The 23,090-nt window shown below is 33.4% G+C and overlaps 1 protein-coding gene across 2 annotated transcripts in view; it reads right to left on the bottom strand.

Moving 5' to 3' along the window:
- Positions 1-23,090, bottom strand: part of DACH1 (dachshund family transcription factor 1) — a 488,298-nt gene that overhangs the window by 33,404 nt on the left and 431,804 nt on the right. For both annotated transcript variants that reach the window (XM_064270052.1, XM_064270053.1), the window contains 3 exons: positions 17,037-17,184; positions 13,863-14,006; positions 13,277-13,345 (listed from right to left, as the gene is read on the bottom strand). In XM_064270052.1, coding sequence (XP_064126122.1) covers positions 13,277-13,345; positions 13,863-14,006; positions 17,037-17,184 — 361 coding nt within the window. The remainder of the gene's footprint in view (positions 1-13,276; positions 13,346-13,862; positions 14,007-17,036; positions 17,185-23,090) is intronic.

The following is a 23,090-nucleotide window of genomic DNA, read 5'->3' as shown; positions in this document are numbered from 1 at the left end:
ACCCTGCCAATGGTCATTATTATTTCCTTACTATAAAAAAAAAAAAAAAAAATTTTTTTTTTTTTTTTTTTTTTATCGGCAGTTTCAAGTAAAAGTCAAAGCCTGAGATAGTACTTAATGTTTATGGGAAACAAACTTACATTAGATAAGCACTTACTATGTATTATGTGACTTACATAAACTATGCCCTTGAATTACTCCAAGGACCCATTAGTATTCACAGTGGTTAAATAACTTGCCTAAGGTTAAATACTTAGGAAATGACTAAGCAGAATTTGGATCCAGTTTCCAAAATTCAACATCTTTTCATAGTAAATACTTAGATCTTTCACATAAAAACTATTATTAAGATTCTTACTAGGAGAGGATGTGACTACATTTAAAACTTAGATTTAAGTTTTAGATATACTCCTTTCTTAAAAGATGCAGTATACCATGTTGGTGAAAAGGCAGTGGAGAAGCAGCCTTCACCAGGGTTTCCTTGATCAGACTTCTTGGTTAAGTCTTTCCAATCAAGTTGCATGATCTGATATGAGGTTAATCCTAAAGTCGTGATTCTCAACAGGGGCAAATTTCCCCTCAGGGGATGTCTGGTAATGCCTGGAGATATTTTAAGTTTTCACAACTTAAATGCTAACCATCCTACAATGCACATGATAGCTACTTCACCTATCTCACCACAAAATGTCAAGAGTTCCAAGGATGAGTAACTTTGACCTAAGGTATGACTTTGGGATCAAATGAGATAATACATATGCAACTGATAGGTAAGGTATACTGACTGCTTACTATTTGAATGCAAATTTTATACAAAGTGTGCAAGGATATCATCCATAAAATATTTCTCTGGGTGGCAACATAATATACTGTGTTTTATATATATACATGTACATATGTATGTATGTATGTGTATATACAAACCAAAAACCCAGTGCCGTCGAGTCGATTCCAACTCATAGTGACCCTATAGGACAGAGTAGAACTGCCCCATAGAGTTTCCAAGGAGTGCCTGGCATATTCAAACTGCTGACTCTTTGGTTAGCAGCCATAGCACTTAACCACTACGTCACCAGCGTTTCCATGTGTGTGTGTATATATATATATATATATATACACACACACACACACACACACACGGACCTTGGACACATTATGTGTGAGTGTGCATGTGTCGGTGTGTCCGTCTATATTCACAGAAAAAGCTAGATGTTTTTGCCATTTTCACAAGATAAAAATATCAGTAACAACAGGCCTTAGCAGTTAAAGTGACTCACTAGGGTCACAATGATAACAAATGGTAGCATTGATGCTAGACTGTGGCTCTCCATCTAACTCTGCTCTCTTACCACTAAATTTTCTCCTGTTAATTTTAACTCTGTTGAAATCAGGTACTTAAATAAATATTAATATTAGAGAAAATTTGTATTGGCATTTATTTTGTAACTGACTTTTTAATTGCTCCTCTAACCTAATGGATTTGTTTTTCTTCTTAGAGAAAACTTTGAGAAAAATTGCAACTTATGAAAGCAGTTACAGGGCCAGCAAAAAGCCTTTGCCAAATGAAAATGCCTTCCTACTTAGTTTTCTGCAGGACACTCAAAGTCAATTTAATTGATACTGCAACATTACTAAACTTTTCATGGAAAGAAACTGTATATTTGCATTTTGAATCTTAATCCTTATACATTTATGTCACCCTTACTATATAGTTTAATTTTTAGCCACTTCATAAATTATCATGAGAGAAAAAAATTTGCTTTCAGATAAGAAGCCTGGCATACGGAATTAGAGGGACTCTAAGGCTCTGAGTTCACCATTTGATTCCAAACAATTTGCCTTCTGTCTATGTGCCTCAGTTTCCTCAAACATAAAATGGGCTTGCTGTGAAGGTCAACTAAAATATGAAAAAGAAGTTTTGCAGACCTTAAATTGGTGTAAAAGTGTTAACGTTCTTCTTTGTCATATCCTCAAACACTGCTGCTTCAAAACTAATGAATTCCATTAACAGATCCTCCATTTCTTTTCCTTTATGACTTCTTAACTTCTAGTCTCTCTCTTTACACTCTTCCTCAGTTCTTTTGAATATATACTCTTTGATATTTGATGAAATTTTGGAGCTTATCCTCTCCTAGGCATGGCTCTTGGTTTCCACCATGATCTCTTAGTTTGAGAGAAGGAATTCCTATGGCAATTATCCAACAGGCAGACTTAGAATATTGGAACTGCAGAGCTTCTACCAGGAACACTGTCAGTCATCCAGCTGCTGTTAATAATAGCAAATGGGATTTAATAGACTAATTTCTTTGAACTAGCTAAAATATTTTCAGCCAATGAACCATTTCCCAAACAATTAAACATACTGACTTTTCTCATACATACCTTCCAGTTGGTCAGTATTTCAGTAATAAAAACAACATTGCCATTGAAAGAATGATCAGATTTTTGTAAATTTTACATTTTATGCTAAATTGCTATATTCACTTATTCATTTACCAAATGCTTTACCACCTTTGAGAAAATGAAATTGAACTTTCTATTTTTTTAAGTGTTGCTGTTGTTAAAATGATACTGAATGCTAAATAATGTGTTTGTTTTTCAGCTGTTGTAAGTCTAAAGAGATTTTCTGAATACTTCAATTATAAAAACATTTAAAACATACAAACTTGTGCAATTTTTATTTTAATGAAGATGAGAAGTTCATTAAAGAAGATAAATATTTCATTAGATGTTAAATAAAACAAAGATTTTTTTGGCTTCTCTCAGCACAAAATTCCTTTGAAAGATTAATTAATACATGCAAATTATGCAAATTAGACCCATGCAAATATTTTATGAAGACAATTAAGGGAACCATTAATTACTGCTTTTTTTGCTTCAGTGAGATTCATTCATTTAATTTTAATTTCACTTTAACTGTTTTGATGTATAATCTTGCAGCTAAGAACTTTATCTTTCCTAGTGGGTCACTTAAACTTATAAATTTCATCAAGTGAGCAGCACAGAAATCTGTAAAGATATCCTCTGGACTATGTTTAGTATCAAGAGAAATTTCTGACACAATGCACTCCCAGAAACAGGGAAACTGGAAGGGAATGTGAGCTCATTCTTGGACAAGGTTCAACTGCTGGAAAAGCAATTAATTTGCTTTGGCTGTGCTAATATAGGGGAATTAGAAAGTGTGACACAAGACAAATAGAAATAATTAGTTCTCCAAAATGATGTTCTCATTAATATGGTTCGAACAGTAGAAATAAAAAACATTATTGTGGCATGTCTGCGTTCTGTCCCTAGCCATGGGAGGTGGAATGCACCATAAGCATTTTTACATTTAGAGTTCAAATGACGATGTTTTATTTTTTCTGGAAGGAGAATTTATATCAAAGGTTGTCATACATCTCAAATGTCTAAACACATACGTACTATCAAAATTTATGACATTGTTCATATAACCACATATTTGGGTACCATATTTTGCACATACAAATCCTCTATTTTAATTAATAGACTTAAAAAATGGGGATTCCTTTCCCATAATTTAAATATTTTCGTAGCACTCTTAAACCTCTTAAAATATAATAATATATATATTTTTAAAATTGTGTTTATGCTTTATCTTAAGTCCTTCTGAATGCTTGTTAAAGGTTCTCTTAGATGGTCACATTAAAAAAAAAAATTTTTTTTTTTTTAAGGATGGATCCAAAATAAGAAAGCCTACTTCTTAAACATGAATGACAAATTAGTTCAAATCTATATTGCTAAATGGTAAGCTTCTTCAGCTTTTGTGGATATTATACACATTTTCTACCTTTTTGATCTTCAGTAAGCAAGTTAATTGGATATAGTGCCCACCAATATTTTGTTTTTCCTTGATGATAAAGGTAAAAAAGACTCTCACAGCAAAAACATGTTTAAGATTTTTTAAAAAAGTGAATATTATACTGTCTAAAAAATAAGAAATTAATATATTTTGACCATAATGAAAAATTAAGTCCAGAAATGGTCTGTTAAATTCATAATAAAAAGTATCACCAGTAAGATTATGTAAAAATAAAATCACAGAGGCGTGTTTTACTTCTTTTTCTCTGATACTTCTCCTCTCAGCCCTGTTAACTCATTGTTAGTACACTCTCATGAAAGGTTGTGACATATATTACCATTGATATTTGTTGAACTTTTTAAATGTCCTTTAAAAATAGACCTAAAAAATGAAATTCTCGTCCTTAAATTTTTAAATTCCCCAAGTGTCTTTTCCATATTTATACTGTCTTCACAGGCATTGCTTCTTCTAAATTAGGATCATCTGTAAATTTTTTTGATAAACTCTGTTTAACCACTTGTCCGTGTCACTAATGATAATGTTAAATCAAAATGGATCTAGCATCGATGTTTAGGGCCCCCTGCTAATATCTTTCCCGATTTCCATTTATCACTGTTCTTTGATTATAAGTCTTCAACAATATTCTAGCCAAGCCACAAATGTGTTTGTGAACAAGCCAATTTAATTCATTTTTTTAAAATTGTATCTAAACTATGAAAACATTACTATGTTTTTATTAATAAGTATTCTGTTTTAAAATTCAGTAGTAATTTATTTGGACAATTTCTGTTTTCTCCTCTCTAAACCTTCAATTCCCACCCATTATCCCTGATTTTCTTAGATAAAATCAATTTTCTATATCCCCTAAACTTTCATAGTACTTTCCGTATTATATTACTTTTACTAGGAGAAATAATGTAAAAATATATTACAATCTACTCATAACCCATTGTCATCGAGCCGATTCTGATACCCTATAGGGCAGAGTAGAACTGTGCCACACAATTTCCAAACTACTGAAGTAGACTGCCACATCTTTCTCCCAAGGAGCAGCTCGTGGGTTTGATCCACCAACCTTTTGGTTCATCTCTGAGCGCTTTAACCACTGCACCACCAAAAAGCTCCTTATATTACAAACTAAGCCCTACCAATCATTTTACTTTAATTTACATCATTTTACTTCAATTTACTCTCCTTAATTTTTAGACTCATCATTTGTCTGTCAGTTTGTCATGCTGTGGTGGCTTTAGTGTTGCTATGATGCCAGAAGCTACATCATAAGTATTTCAAATGCCAGCAGGATCAGCTGTGGCGGAGAGGTTTCAGAAAAACTTCCAGACCAAGACAGACAAAGAAGAAAGGCCTGGTTATCTACTTCTGAAAATTAACCAATGGAAACATTCTGATCACAACAGAATATTGTCCAATCTAGTGCTAGGAGATGAGCCCCCTACATTAGAAGGTACTCTACATGAGAGCTGCAACAACAGACCCAAACAGACCAACAATCATGAAGATGGCACAGGACGGGACAATATTTCCTTCTGTTATATATAAGGTTGTTATGAGTCAGAGCTGACTCGACAGCAACTAACAACAACAATATCTGGGCAACGGAGTACAAATCCAAATAACATCACAAAGCCTCAGGATATGTCAGAACTCAATGCAAACGCCTAATAATGGTGATAGTGCTATTTTCCTAATACTGGGTGTTTAGAAAACTAGCTCTATGGAAATAATACATGGAAGTAATTTTTGTAAGAAATCATTACAGGAATTACATTTTTAAATTATTATTTTAAGCAACTTCATACTTAACAATGTCTACTTTGTTTAATTCACTGCACAACTAGTTGAAATTATTTAAGAAGGTATTTCAAACAAAAACCTGTAAGAGGTCTTCAACACTTGGAGTTCATGCATATTCACTTATGTTTAAAAACAAGATTTACTTTTATATATTTTTTTAAAAAATGATGTTTTCAGTGAGCTTGTGAAAAAAACTATTCTAAAATTTTATAAAATATTCAAAATCATTGCTCTCTTTGAAACTCTGTTTACTATTAACTCTGATTGTCTAGTTAAATGAGTAGCTAAAAATGACCTGTGATAACTATGGGACAATAGCCTGTTTATTGGTTGCTGCCTCCTATCAGTATCATCTTTTGTTCAACTTAATCAATGTTGTCTTAAATTGATTAGCTGTGTTTAAAAGCTGCCAAACACCAGAAACCAGTGCCAAGGGACAGGAAGCAAATCTATTATTGTTTTGTTTCATAGAAATATAATCCTAATATTTATTTTTTTAATCAACAAATATAGTTTGAGGTAATCCCTACGGTGATTACGTATTTCTAATTAACTAAACAATAGCCAATATGCAGTGGAGGCAGCCCAGAAAGCAGTTTTCAGCCCTTTTCTTTCTTTCTTTTTTTTTTTTTTAAGAAAGTCTTCCTTCTCACTTTTTGAGGCTAAATGAAGACATTTTTAAATATGGAAAGCTAGTTTAGGTAACTTAAAAAAAAAAATCTTATAAATCCTTGCAAACATTTTACTGTGGGGACTAAATCAACATTGTATTATAAATAAAGACCAATTTTCCAAAAAAGGAAGGGTAAATTATATATTAGAGTAATAACAGCTTCAGTGTTTACCAGTTGCCAGGCGCTGTAGTAAATGTTCTAACTGGTACTAATAAAATTCAATATTAACACCTAAAACTTAACTGTATGCTTACTATTGCTCAGTATGTGCTAAGTGCTTAGATGGATTATTTTATTTCATCCCCAGAAAAACCCTGCGAGGTTAAGCAGTTGCTAAAGAACAAAAAAAATTGTAGAGCCATGATTTGAGTTTAAACTTCACAGACTCCTATCAAGTCTTTGCGGAGCCCTGGTGGCGCAATGGTTAAGAGCTCACTGTTAACCAAAATAATAGCAGTTTGAATCCATCAGCAGCTCTTTGGAAACCCTATGAGGCAGTTATACTCTGTCCTTTAGGGTCGCTGTGAGTCGGAATCAACTCATCCTTAACGAGTTTGGTTTGGTTATCAAGTCTTAAGGAGCCCTGGCAGTGCAGTGGTTAAGGCACTGGACTTCTAATGGAAAGGCGGCAGTTTGAAACCACCAGGGGCTCTGAGAGAGAAACAGGTAGCAGTTGCTTCCATAGAGAGTTACAGCCTTGGAAACCCTAGGGGATCACTATGAGTCGGGATCAACTCAGTGGTAGCGGGTTTGGTTTTGAGTATCAAGTCTTATTTTTTAAGTATTAGCACTAGAAACATAAAAAATTATATAATGATCAAATGCACACCTGAATTAGTGCTTTCATAAAGATATATATAAAAAATAATAAGTTAAAGTCAAGTTTAAGTTAGGACAAATAAAATGTAAAAGTTTTGGGATATCATTTTCTGTTCAAACATCTGGTGGTGTACTGGTTAAGAGTTTGGCTGCTAATCAAAAAGGTCAGCAGTTAGAATCCACCAGGATCTCCTTGGAAGCCTTATGGGGCAGTTCTACTATGTCCAATAGGGTTGCTATGAGTTGGAATCAACTCGACTGCAATGAGTTTGTTTGGTTATTCAAACACATACTTTAAAATAAGTGAAAATGTTTTCCAGATGTCACAGATTACGTCAAGATTGGATTTCTGATACTTTGTCATAAATTCATTGAGTGCCAAATTGTAGGAATGCAGATGAATCTTTTAGAGTCCCTGGGTGGCACAAATTGTTAATGCGCTCAGGTACTAACTGAAAGTTGGGAGGTTTGAATCCACCCAGGGCACTTCCATAGAAAGGCCTGGCAATTTACTTTTGAAAAATCAGCCATGGCAAACCCCACTGGAGCACAGTTCTACTCTGACACACACGGAGTTGCCATGAGCTGGAATCCACTTGACAGCAACTGGTTAGGTGAGTCTTTAACTATGACTAATCTCTTTTTTTTTTTCTCTTTGTCACCTTCTTTATTTATTTTTTTCCTTAAAGTGAGGCTTTCCCCAGGTTTACCTGGAAGCCTATACGCATAAAAAAAAATAGTTTAGGTATAATGACTGATCACAAAGTAAAAAAACTGGAGAGAAAACTTTTTTTTTTTTTCAATAGTATATCATTCCATAGTAACTCTCAGTATGGTACACTATTTTCAATTTTTTAAGTCATTACAGGCGGTGTGTTAACTATACAAAATAAGTGATGGAGCTGCAAATGGTTATCCTGTAAGAAACAAATGCAAGTTCAGGCAGAAAGACATGGTGAAAAGAATGAGGACTTTTGGAAACTGGCTTAAAATCCCAGCAACCCCAATAACTAAAGTGTGACTCTGAGAAAGTCACTCTAAGCCTTGGTCATCTCACCTTTAAATGTGAATATACAAGAAAGTCTCATTAAATAACGATCCCTAATCTACCTTACTATTTTAATAATCAAATAGTTTTAGTTACTGCATAAAATTCCTAAGTCTAAATGAAAGAATGTATTATTAGGAATTCATTGAGTACCAGAACACTTATTTCAATTAAAAAAAAGGCTTGACCAAAGATATAAATTCCATTCACAAGAACGACCTCTGTTGTGATGTTTTGATGCTATAAATTATTAGACAAATACTACTAACAATCGCACACTTTAAAGAAACAACAAAAGCATAATTTAACAATCCTGATCTAGAAGCATTCAGGAAGAAAAAAGCGTCCCAATTCCTAATTAGTTTATGGCGTGGCCTTTAACAAGTCATCTACCCTCACTAAGCCTCAGTTCTCTCTTTTGTAAAATAATTTAGTTTATCTTGAAAGTCCTTTCCCAATAATAACACAGGAACATCATAAAAGTGTGCTTGGCATAGCCTCAATAACTCGTTGCCATCAAGTCAGTTCTGACTCACAGTGACGGTACAGGACAGAGTAGAACTGCCCCAGAGGGTTTCCAAGCAGTAGCTGGTAGATTCAAACTGCTGACCTTTTGGTTAGCAGCTGCTCTCTTAACCACTGCACCACCAGCACCAGTATTCAGTAAATATTTGTTGAGTAAATGAATAACTTTTAAATTCATCATATATCTTCAAACATCCAGGAAGCAGAAAGAAGATATTTTTAAATTGGAAAAAAGAAAAGTTGTTAATGTGATGGCAAGTCTTTTATGTCTTTTGTTCAGAGAATATTTGGTTTTCTATGATCTGAGATCAGTCAAAAAAAAGAATAAAAAGCCAAACACTTTTGATTATAAGCATTAGACGCAAATAAAAGAGATGTGTTTTCAACTGAGTCAAGATTTTGCAAATATAACCTGCAGATATTCTAAGATGTGAGAGAAACTATGGTCCAAATTCCTATGGATTTAACAATTATTTTTTGGTTTAAGAGGACAGATTTTTTACTTAGTAAGTAATCAAAAACTACTGTTTTGAAAATGAACTTTAAAGACTTTTTGGAAATTGCATAAAATACATAGATGGAGCAGCAATGATCCATGGTCTACCATGTTGTAGTTCATGTCTATATATTGATCACCTAAACACTATATATTGAAGATTTAATCATTTGAAATTATAAGATACAAATCAGAAAAGATGAATGAGATTAACATACATTAAACCAAAGAAGAATGTGTTATTTAGGATATGTAGCAGTGTTATATTAAATTAAATGTAAATTGAAAGTTGAATGTAAGTGTATATTCACAGAATCCAAATTTAGGTCAAAAGTGCAAAAAAGAAATTAATATTAGAAATGCATATAAGAAGAATAAACACACATTTTAAGTTCAACAATCAGATACAAAAAATAGTGTTTGTAACTACAGAATTTATAATTCTGACTTTTCTATGCAGAATCATGCCATCCTTGCTCTCTTCCCATCAGTCTCTACAATCAATATGTGAGAAATGTCAGAACAATAAGGATCCTTGTATCCACAAAGATCTAATCTAGGCCCTAATTCATGGATGATTATTCTTTTGGGACTACGGAGGAAGCACCACTATGTGCCAAGTGTTCTACCAGGCACTAGAGGACAATACTGAACAAAATTAGGCATGGTTCATGTTTTGTTCCAGTTTGCCTTACAGAGAGGAAGGAATCATTGGACACGGAACTACAAACACGTTATTGTGGAGATGCAATCTAGTTCAGCGGTGTGGAGAGATGGGCAGGGCAGGGTATGGAGTGTGGCATACATTCCTGGAGGCAATGACTTTTAAGTAGGAACTTAAAGAATTAGCAAGTAAAGGCAAGGAAGAGGTATGTGGGAAAAGTTGTGAAGCTGTCAAGAAAACAAAGGCATTCCAGTATGAGCTGAAAATTTGTGACTTTGACTGCAGAGGAAAGGAGGAGTCAGAGCTGTGACTGGCTGTGAAGAGTGAGGGAGGAGTCAGTATTGTACATGGGCATAGAGGGTGGGGGAGGAGTCAGAATTGTGATTAGTTGTGGAGGGTAAGGGAGTCAGGGAGGGAATAATCAAGCTTAGCTGCTCCCTTCAATATTCCATGCATATTAAGGAGGATATTAGACTGATGAGGACACCACGAAGTAGGAACACTGGAGGAAGACAGGTTTTGTGTGTGTGTGAGGGGGTATATTTTACTTTATGCACATGAGCTAATTTACATTAATTATCAAGAAAAATAAGTAAATTATTTAGGGGCTATTTCTTCAGTAATAGTTTCTAAATTGCTTTCTGGTGTCATCTTCCTTACCTCTTCGTTTTTCTGGAAATGGTGGCATGAAATGCCAATAAGGCAATATTCACTCCAACTCAAGATGCTTATTTGGAGGTATTTATTTGGTACTTGAGCAGAACTCTTGGACCAAGGGTAGCATTTATTTATTTCCAAAATGTTAAAAATAAATAAATACATGGCAAACACATGCTTTTCTCATTCTTGGACTTGGATTAGAATTTAACTAAATACAGTCTTTTACCTCTGATTTCTTCTGTTCAAAGTTAATTTTATTCTGTTTATTAGCTTCCGAGTATATTAATTTAGCCTAAAAAAATAAACTTCAAAGAGATAGAAGAGTTTATTTATGGGGCTTACAGTAGCAAAAAAAAAAAAAAAAAAGATCTCTTTGCTCTGGTATTTTAAGCCTTGGGATAATTCAAAACCAACCAACCAACCAACCAACCAACCAACCAGTTGCCACTGAGTTGATTTTAACTTATGATAACCCCATGGGTGTCAGAGTAGAACTGTGCTCCACAGGGCTTTCAATGGATGAATTTTTAGAAGTAGGTCACCAGGTCCTCCTGCCAAGGCACCTCTGGGTATACTCAAACCTCCAACCATTTGGTTAGCAGCCAATTGCATTAACCATTTCCACCATTTGGGGGTATTTCAACTGCTGGTGAAATACCTTTTCAACAACTAACATCCAAAAGTACATATTCACTACAGTGTTTTTTATTGTATATGAGAAAAAAATATTATCCAATTAAAATAATAAATGTTAGTAAAGTTTTACTGAAAACTAACTATGCGTTTTTACCAACATGAAAAAAATTAAATCCACATGTAAGTGTGCAAAAAGTAGAATATTATTGTTTATACACGTTAGGCATGAGATATATATTTTTTCTAAATTGATAAAAAAAATTTATTTTTTAAATTGATAGGCTGAGTAAATGAATGAAGTGAATTAAAATTTCATATAATTAAACCAAAGCAATAAATAATCTCATATCTATGGCTTTAAAATACCCTGTATAATTGTTGTACCTTTTTTTCCCCCCTAAAAAAAAAAAAAAAAGTTGTTTGGGTGGGGTTTCTGTATTACCCAATTTGACAGTCTTCTCAATAGCAGAAGGAGGACATCGCATAATTGAAATTTTTCTTCAGAATCAGCAAACCACAGCAATAGAAATTGAGTCATCTAATATTTCAACCTCATACAGGAAAATTTTATCCATACTCTCCCTTTATATGCAGGAATATATTGTCTATAATGTTTCCTAGCTTCACATAATTCCTCTTTCTGCATCTATACCTTGGATAGTGAGTTCTGACCACCTTTAGGATTCTGTGAACGCTGAGTAATTTATATATCACACCTACCAGAGGCAAATGTGCCTTCTTAGGGCATTCTGGACATTATCTAAGTTAATGCATGAGTAGCCCCTGCACACACGACCCAGGGCTGGTGTTTATACTGAATTTACTGAGGCTATTGTCCCTGATAAAGAGGATTGACTTTGTTATTGGTAATTTGTTAACATATATATGTAATCTTTGTAAGACAGATGCTATGGAATTCTCATAATTTTAATGACATAATATATGTGTATATAAAATTGTGCTGGAATTCATAATAATCTAAAAAATGAGGTCATAACTACTGCTATAACTATATTAATCTTAAAATTTTTTTTTTTTTTAATCCTAGGAGATATCACATAATAACATATGATTCAAGCCTTATGATTTAAAAAAGGATTACCATGGCCTCAGGTAAAATAAATACAGGCCAAAAACATAATGTCTCTTTGCCAGGAATGTTTCTTCAAGTTTCTAGTTGCTACTTACTGCATGTGTAATACTTTGAAAAAGTCTATTTCCTTTACTCTAAGCCAAGAATGACACTTTTGGAGCTGATTGAGTAACGCAAATAATGTCAAACAATATCCCCCAAAATGACTGAGTTTAAAATGTGAAATAAAAGCAATTGAGAGGATTACGGCAGTTAATCATGTCAGGCTTTCCTTTGCAGAATGTATCTTCATTGTAAATAGAAAACAAATGCTCTTTTTACTGTTTAGTATTCATGTGGTTAGATTGCGTTTATTGTCCAGAATAGACGTTCGACCATAAATGCTACCTTCAGATTTTGTTCTTTCCTGATAGTGTGGTCTCGGCAATATACATTTTTAGCTCTTCTGTGTGTTTCACACAACTCCCTTTAGTATTCCATATATGATTTTGCTCAGCAGATTTGTGTTATTAAAACGTATTTAATGGCATATGGAACATTTGGACTACCCACAAAGGGACTAAAGAACCTTATTTATTGTTAACATTCAACTAGTCTGCTTTGCACACACCTTGCAGTAACTGTCACAGAGAACAAGTTACTCATTTTTAAGCTTTAAGAACTTCCTATTTGATGAAACCATGATTTTATGTATAAAACCATGTACAGAACTTACAAGCTCTTCCTGCATAGATTGTGCTTCAAGCATTCAATAAAAACACATTTGCTGTGTCCAAGATTAAATCATACATTGTTTAAAATTAATTATTCCTTTTTAATTGCATTGTATAAACAGAAATGACCTGTTAATTTAAAGAAAATCTATCAGCACAAAATGAATTCACTCATATAAACAAGCAAGATGAACTTGACCTTGTTTGAACTTGTTTTGATATGGCCCAGATGGTAGGCTACATGCTTGAATAGCAGGCTAAAGCTGAGGAAAAACTCATATAGCAAGATCTAGATTTATAGCCTTTTGCAAATTCCTACCTTGTATTGTCCTTTCAGCATCTGTTCTGCCGCCACTGCGGTCAGCTTCTATCTCTGGGGTCAGAGAGTCTAAAAGCACAGAAAGGTAAGAGTGACACATATTTCATTTGATTCCTATTGTCCTTTTTAAAAAGAGCAACCTGTTACTTTGGTGCTGAATTAAAATAAAATAAATCCTTGTCATCCTTTAAAGGTTGAACAAAGACTATAACCGTAAACATTTTAGATAGATTTGAAAAAACAAATGAGCCACACAAAATTGTTCTTAAAATGGGCTGGGGGTTGGGAAGTTCTCCGATTAATATTTTATCATGTTTGGGTAGAGACAGATTTGCTTAAGCAGAAGAGCCATGCCAGCTCCCAGGGACTGGGGTAAAGTAACAAAGCAGTGGAACAACCTATGAAATAAGGCATCTCCCCCCACACACACATGCAGCTCTTCTTTCCATCATGCTTTCAGCTACAAGCATAGTTTAATGAGTAACAAGAAAGAGAAATATACAAAACCACAAACACATGTCTAAATTGTCCTCTGAGTATTAGAAATGAAAGTTAGTTAGCCATGCATAAATACACACCCTCTTACCATTTAAGACCCTGAGACTATCTGTTGAAGCTGCCTGTTTTAGTGTTTGCTCTGCTTGCTCACGTCGTTTTGTCTCAAATTCAAGGGCTTCCTGCAATTTTCTCTTGGCCTTCTTCTCCTTCTTTAGCCTCTTTTGAACTATGGCTAGAAAAGACAGCATGTACATTATGTTTTTTTAATTGGTGCAATGTTGCTGATTTCTAAATGGTCTATGCTTTGTATATTATTCATTTCTTTTTCCCCTGCTGAACTGAGTTTACTACACAGAGGAAGCCAAAAAAAAAAAAAAGAACAAAAAAACCTTTACCTAAAATAAATCCTGGTAGAATGTCCAAGGAAGCCAATTTTTATTTCAACCTTGAACTATACAAGAACAACTTTAATTGTCATATGTAGAAATAAATTTAATGCAAAGCCACTTTTAGTAAATGTACATAGTCACTGATAAAGGAAACCTGATAAAATGAATTACTTGACTTAGTTCCCCGTCCTTGAATCATGAGGCAGGTTAGTGTAAAACCTTTGTAAGCATGCCTCCTTCTCTTTACGAGGCACTCATTTTGAGTAGCAAATGGAGCGTTTCGCCCCACCAAAAAAAAAAGTTCTACCAGCTGGGTGTTTAAATTAAAATTTTAGAAAGTGCAGTAAATATGAAGAGCAAAAACACTCTGAGTGATGTTTAACACATATAGGCAGAATGCTTTTTCTGGATGAGACTATTGTCTTTTGCAAATTTATATGCATTATAATGTACTTTAATAAAATTATTATACTTTTACTCTACAGGTATTGGGTTTTATAAAAATACTGCTAATAATATGCTATCTATATAAGTAGTTTATGATATAAAAATTAGGTTATGATATATTCTTTCCCCTACCTGACAATTTATTTTTGTATATGATATGTAATCAATAAATTATAACAAATGTTCTTCAGAAAATGTATATTAAGTATACTTTCAATATAATTTCATATGGGAAGTATGTATGTGCTTCTCTTTGAAAAAAATTTAAATGACTGACATTGTGGATGTGAATTTACAGAATTAGAATGAGAAAATTCTTCTGGTAGAGTTAGTCATAAGGAGTCATCACCTCAAGTTCACTATCTGATTTCTTACTACAGAGTAAAGAACAACACCACCTTTACTTAACACAATATCTAGCCAAAATATATAATAAGGTGATAATGGTTCTCTAAGTAAGAACTTTAAATTTCATTTTCTAACTTCCACAATATCTCGTCTTCATAATTATTAAATTTCTAAGGTGGGAAACCATTAACTTGTTGAATTTATTGTTGCTGGTACTAATAATTTTTATTACGATATATACTGGCTACAGTTTGATAAGACAAATAGTTAAAACTGATTTCAATAAATGCTATTTCCTTTATTTAGTAAACCAAACCCATTTCGACTCATAGCAACCCTCTAGGATAAAGCAGACCTGCCCTATAGGGTTTCCAAGGAGCGGCTGGTAGATTCAAACTGCCAACCTTTTGGTTAGCAGCCTGAGCTCTTAACCACTGCGTGTGAAAATCATTTGCTTATCTTAAAGAAAATTACTTGCCAACTATTTCCCTTTCTAAGATGATTGTTTATAAGTCTCTCTGAAATGAAACAGTAATTTCTGAATTATTCATTTGGATTGTAGACTCTCATGGCACTAAAAGCTCAATATCCAGTACCTTGCCACTGACCACTCACTGCTTTCTCCTGTGTGACTGAACCAAATGGAATAACCATGTTTTCTCTTCAAGCTAATACCACTCCTTCAATAGACACACTCATAATAGATCATTATTGATAGTTGATTGATAGTTCTTACCTTTGATTTATTGTTGACAGTTAATTAAATGGGAGGTTCATGGTGTGACCTGTGAATGTTTTGCCCTCTAGTGGGTAAAGGAATAAAACAAGACACAAATCCTCCAAAAGGTCTGAACCAATAAAATTCTGAAAATCTCTTGAGTAATCAGAAGGTTACTTTAGGTATTCGAGGGCCTATCTTAAACTCTGGTTAAAAAAAAAAAAAAAAAACTTCTACAGGTGAGAAAGAAATCAAGACATGCTATCTCATATAAGATGGTTCCACAGATTGACCTCTTTAACCAAATTATTTACAAAAAAGTATCCCCCTATTAATGTTTACTTTGTTTTGATTAATTTAGAATCATAATCTGTGTGATGCCATGTTATTTAGACCTGTGCTAGACAGCTAGGTGAGAGCTTCCCAAATCTATCTCATCCCAGAAATTCATCTGTTTCCTCAAAATAACTAATGAAGGAACATGGTAATTTCTGCCAATTTTAAAAGGAAAGAGTAACAATTATTTTTAAAAGATCATGTCAAGTATATAGAAGCAGAATATGTGAAGCATTTATAATGAATACCTAGTAAATGAGAGAAAAAATGATCCCCTTCTAGAACACTCAGGAGATTCTTACAGTTGAGGCAAAGGCAAGTTGGTTGTAAAGAAAACACACTTCTATATCGTGCTTAAACACATTAAAATATTAATGACCTTCAAAAATATCTATAGATGCACTTTACAGTGTATTAAAAGAAGCAATTCATAGATTGATATCATGAATTTTACCCAATAAGAATTCATATCAATTTCTGCTCTATGTACTTGATCCTGTTGGATAAGAACAAGAAATTCAGCAAGAGAATTATACAAACACTTCACTTTGGTCATTTGTTCAGATATTCATCAGTCTTCAATTCCAGTTGATAAATATCTTAGTAAATCTGCTTCACTTGAATAATCAGTATTTTCTACTTTAGCTTTATGATTTTAACCTTAAGTTTTTCAAAGGGCAATTGTGAATGAAAATAAAATTATTCTTCATGGCTGTCATCTTAAGAAGTTCATTCTTATCTTAAAATACGTTAATTTGTTAAGCTTTATAAGCAAGCAAAATTATATGATTAGTTATACATGGATATATATCTGAGCCACGAACAGAACGGAGACCATGTACTTTGGAAATTAAGTAATAGGCTAAAAATACAATGAGCCCAGGATTCAAATGCTACTCTGGACTTTAACTACATGTATATTAACGAATATGCTACAATCGCAAAGTAAATCAACAAATATAACATTAATATGTTGAATATTTTACTTAAAAATATTCAATGTATTTGACAGTTCAGAAAATACCTCTATTCTTTTGTTCCATGGCCAACTGCTTTTCAAGTGTTTCCCTTAGCTCTCTTTCCCTTAAAAAATCCATCTTCAGCTCTGTTTTTTCCAGTTGGACCTGTTTTTCTTGAGCTCTGGCATTATCTATGGCAACTTTCAAGAGCCCCTGTATAAAGAAGGTATTCAGAATGGTAATATTTTGATACAAAGCACATTCCATTCAGTTTGTAGAAGCATTTTAAAAGTGAATAATCCACTTATCAAATTATTTAGTCCATGTTGTACATTCGCTATGCGCTCACTAGGATAAACACTATAAAGCAGAAAATTCTAAATCTAATGAAACCATTTTAAGAGGATAAATATTTAAGGCATACAAGTACAATTGATTCTAATCAGAAAAGTATCCAGAACCAACAGCACATAAGCTTGTTTGAAAAATGAGAACTTAGAAAAAAATCAGTCTGAAACTTTTCTAGAAGTGATTACCAGCATGGATTATGTACCACCATGTGATCCTGGCAGTACCCACCTACTGCTATGACTTCACACTCTACCATGTCCTACTGAGATTGTACTGGGCACAATGTTCTTCTTCTTGTTCCTCAATGTACCAATTTGTTTTTGCACCAGGGACTTTGCTCTTGCTATTACCCCCTGAATGTTCTACCTCCAGATCTTGGCACGGCTCATGCACTCACTTCATTTCATCTTTGTTCAATGTCACTGCCCAGGAGAGGCCTTCTCTTACCACTCTATCTGAAATGACCCTCCATACCCATCTCATTACTCTTTCTTTAAAATTCTTCGTAGCATTTATCATTATGTAATACTGTCATATGTTTATTTGTTCACTGCTTTATGTTGTGTCTCCACTAAAATGTAAGCTCCATGAGGGCAGGGGTGGTTCCTCCCATCCAGCACTGTCTCCAGTGCCCAGAGACTGCCTAGCATAGAGTAGATTTTTAAAAATGGTGAATTTAAATTACAAACTTCCGTATTTTACTTGAGGCATATAATATATTTCAGGCATCCAAATCTCAGTTGCTTAATAGTGCATTATTTAACAAGAAAAGTTAGTCCAAACGGGAGTAGAAAAAACTTTTAGGTGACTCTGACAGCACAAGCCAAAAGTGCATATGGTGAAAAAAAAAAAGGTAGTTATTCCTGTCTTAATTCTGGGCTCTTACAGGTACATAATTTGAATTACTGTGTGCTTTGAAAAGAAATGGTAGTATTTGGGGATTTTTTAGAAATAAGATTATAAGAATATATTAACCATGGAGAAAGTCTTGTGTGTGTTTTTTCTCCTAATTTGTTTTAATCGAAGTTACTAGCAAAAATTAGAGTTAAAAATTCTGCAGCAATACAAAATACTATTTTGAAGTAGGAGATACGTGTTGTTTGGTATGTGAATATTGGGGATTAAAATTTTCAATTGAAATTATAAATGAGATAGAAGTTGACATCATTTGTAGATAAAATCTAGGATGAGACCCTCCTTGCAGTAGGCCAAGTGAGCAGTTTGAATCCAGAATTTTAACTCCAGCTTGACTTGTAAATCCAGTGGAGATGTAGTGTTACTTCAGCCCACCTACGTAGTTGATAGCATCATCATAAACCATGTTTTTTTTAACTCTTTTCAAGCACATATAAATTATTTCATATCTTTTATACCTGACTCTATAACACTCCATGATATAATTTGCATGATATGAAACAAGCTGGAAAAGGGTTTCTATGTGGCAGTTTGCCCCTCCCCAGTCTTTTCTTGTTTAACAATAAAACATAGCTGCTAAGGCAACTGCCATCTTAACTCAATTCAGCAACATTCCTATGTATGTTTCTTCTTCATCAGGAATAAACAATTAGTAACAAATGAAAGAGATCATTACATCAAGTGCCCTTTTAGATCACCCCAATTAAAACTTTAGTTTAGCTGTATTTTAATTCTAAGATGCCAAATTCTAATTTTCTGCTCTGATTGCTCTTGTTGACTTATCTTTGAAAGATGTACTCTCTGTGCAATGCCTAGAGATTATTTAGCAAGATGCCAATGTTGGCACCACTTAATGTGTTGATTGGTTGTATTATCAGTAGCTGTTTAAAATAAATTACTATTAAACTATTATTGTCCTTGGCTGACAAAACACAATATTTTGGTGTTCTTTAAATATGAAACGATCATTATGAATAAACATGTTGAATAATGTTAAACTGCAACTCTGATTTGTGTAATTTTATATTAATGTTCGTTATGAAGTATGAAGTTGCAGAGAGCATTTATGTTTACTGTTTCCTTTTGTTACAGTTGCTGCTAATGTCACTAATGGTAATCCATTACCTATTCCCGCTGATTATGTCTGAAAAATATTAGCTTTTAGGATCCAAGACCCTCTGGGGACTCCTTATAAGCAATATAAAATTAAGTTTCATTTTTAGACTTTAAATCAGTGCACATCAGTTGGAGTCCAATGTGAACAAAAATCTGCACTACAGCTAAACTGATGCATACGTGAAAGTATGTTATTGCCAGTGACAGTTCTGCTGCAAAAAAAACACAGAAAACTGATTAGATTTCAACGCAGCAGGGGGTGGGGAAAAGCAATACCGAGTGTTCACAGTATCTACAAATCATTAGGACACCATTTTAACCATCAGTGATAACAGTACTTTCAGATTTGTATAACTTCTGTAAATTTCCCAGGTAGATCATGTGCAAAAGGTCACACTAAATGCCAGGTCTCACTTGCACATGCAGTATCCGGCAACGTGCAAGGACAACCTTGTGAGTTACAGCGCAAGACAGAACGCTTAAAAAATGAGTTTTTCCTCCAAGGGGAGGTCTGTTCTCATGATGTTGAAGTTGGATAATGACAATTCTACAGAAATACGTTTTCTCTATTTATTTTAAACCTAACTGTATGGTACAGCAGTAATAAGACAATGGTTGATTGGCCTCAAATTTCTTTTACTCAAGTGAAGAGGCATAATGATTGCCATATTATACAAATGTCTTTGTTTCCAAAAATGATTTATGTTACAAATTAAATTATCTTCATCACTTTTCAGAGAAGAAGTGAGTCCATAAATTTTTTTTAAGAAAAAAGAAAAGGCTCTGGAAGTGATCTGTGACTGTTTCTACAATTTCTGTTGCTTAGAAAGTATATATTTTTTTTTTTAGAAAGTATATGTGCTTGTTGTATCTGAGGACTGAAATTTTTTCCTTAATGTGTTAGTTAAATTTTAGAGGCAAAGTTTACTTAGTCCATGTTTGTACTTTATATAAATTTCTTTTAGAATCAGATGAAAAGCAAGCTTCCTTGAGTGCCAAACCTACATTACAATATTTGTGTTCAACAAGTGTAAATCCAGTAGAGATGAGTAATATGAGTAAAATGCTCCAGTCGAAGTGAATTTTCAGGATCACCCATTCTAACCAAAATCTTTTACGGATGAGAAACCCAAGGTCCACAAGGACTAGTGACTTGCCCAAGAGCCCAAACTAGTGAGTTGACTAAGCCTGGATTAGGACTCCCAAGGTGTTTAATCTCTTTTTTTCTTGTAATACTCTCCTAGTCTCCTTTCAGGATGAGAAAGAATAATGTTCCTTGAAACCAGGAGCTTCTGTTGACAGAAAAAAAAAAAAAAATGGCAAAATTGATGCATTTTTCCAGAAGCTCCTGTTACAAAAGAAATAGCATACTTAGTTTAATATTATGATTACTGTTCTCCAAAGTTAGTCAATGAGTTTGACTGTCAAAAGCGACTCTAGATAAAAACCCATCTCATGATTCATACGATCCTGTGTGGTAATATGGTGATATAGGCTCTGGAATCATCTACCTATGTTTAAATCTAGGCTCCACCACCACCTGTGTGACTTTGATCAAATGACTTGACTGCCTTCCTTCTTTCAACTACCAAATGGGGATAACAATGAAATCTCCTTTATAGGATTATAAAGAAGAATCAATGAAATGTTGTTTTTAATTAACATGAGAAAAACATAGAGGCTGACATATTATGATTGATCAATAAATATTAGCTGTTACTATTACTCTTATTATCACTGTTTTTATACAAGATAGAAATTAATAAGTATGGTGAATAGTCCAGGATTTGAAAAGGTTAATGTTATTCTCTCCATCACAGTAAGCTGTGATTAGATTATTGGCTATATTTTATTAGTTTTTATTGCTCCATCTACAAAACTGGTAATAGGAACAAAGAGGAGAAAAAGACATATAGTTATGATTAAAGATAAGAGCATATAATACAGGACCAATATATTTGATCTTAGCCTAACCATATTTTGAACACCATGTCTTCTTTTTTTGAAGGGAAGGCAAATTTTTCTTCTAATTCTTATAACCCTATTATAATTAAAGTTATGTTTTAATAATGCAAATAAACAAACTCGATTTCTTTTAAAACATAGTAAAGTAAAATTATTAGCCATGACATTTAAACCTAATGACTTGAAGATGTAAAACAAGAGTATTTCAGTCTTAGTTAAATTCTTTTTTCGTTTTCTTGCCTCAAACACAGAAGTAGAGAATACTTCTTAAACACCATGGTTAGATTAAGTTTGTTTACTAGACCCAGTGAATCAATCTTGGACTGCCATTTATTGAGGTTTTAATACACCTTTTAAGTCTTTCTTGTTTGCTTACTTCCCCCATGTAGACAAATCAAAACGAACTAAACTCCTACATATTTCCCCTCATAGCCGTATCTTCAATGCTAACCTCACCTCTAACTAAGATTTTATATTCTTTATTCTTATTTTACATTTCCCCTTTTTACTTACTTTTTCTTATTTTAATATTTGCAAACCATTGAAAATCCTTTTTGTAATAAGATTAGAAAAGGAAATTATTTTCTCCCATTCCTATACACCACTAGGTTCTAGTTATGATGTACAGCAAGAAAGTTCAGATGGAGACTTGATGGATAAAATTCTGCTTTCTGTATGTTCAAGTGGCAGCCAATGTTTGAGGTTTCATATCTGGTTAGCTGACATGACGTTCTAGTTTCCCCACACGGAACCTCACAGGGTTCTCCATGGACGTGTTTGAATGAGGAAGCCATAATTAAAAGACTGCTCCATTGAAAAACATAAATTAAATTCTATATAAAGTAAACAAAACTAAAGAGAAAAAAATACAAAATATATCCCTATTACTCACGAAAGTGAAATTACTATCCATTACTGTACATATCTATATCTATTATTACCTTTAAGCTCTAAAATACTCAAGTGTCAAGGAGGAGCAGTATAGCTGTTATTGTTAGCTACCATTGAGTGATTCTAACTCATGGCAACCCCATGTTCACAGGACAGAACTGTGCTCCATAGGGTTTTCAAGGCTGTGACCTTTCAGAAGCGGATCTCCGTGACTGTCTCCCAAGGTGATTCTTGGTGAGTTAGAACTGCCAATCTACTCGAGTGCTTAATTGTTTGCACTACCCATGGACTCTTGGTATAGCATTCAAAAAATTAGTAGCTAACAAATCGGGTGCCTAAAATTCTATGTATAAACATAGCATTTTTCCATACGTTTCTTTGAAAGTACAATGAAATAAAATACATGAAAATTTAAATTTCATAATGGTATCATGAAGTGGACATCTGTAGTAAACATTATAAATTTAAAAATTTAGAATTGCCAAACAATAGTATATCATGAAATTAAATTACTGGCTATTAGATCAATAACTCATTAAACACATTACTTTTAAGTTTTATAGTCAATAATTATAAAAAATAGTTTTTATGTACATTAAAATTAAATGTAACCCAAATGTTTTGAAAGCTATAACACTGAGCTCTCATTTAATTAAAATGGCAAATATGCATAATAAATCTTTTATTTTTTCAGATATAGAATTGTATGATTTGAGAAATATCAACAATTTTCAACTCATCTCCTTTTCATTGCCAGTCTGATAAAGTATCTCCAAAGGAAATATGGAGCTTTAAACTTACTACACAAAAGGTATGTTACCATTTTGATATGGAAAGCAGAGAACCCCATTATATATAATTGAAACTTCAGAGGAAATTGA

This window comes from Loxodonta africana, chromosome 17 (assembly GCF_030014295.1).
Source record: "Loxodonta africana isolate mLoxAfr1 chromosome 17, mLoxAfr1.hap2, whole genome shotgun sequence".
NCBI lineage: Eukaryota > Metazoa > Chordata > Mammalia > Proboscidea > Elephantidae > Loxodonta > Loxodonta africana.
The sequence above is the reverse complement of the archived record's forward strand: the minus strand, read 5'-3'. Positions and strand labels throughout refer to the sequence as shown.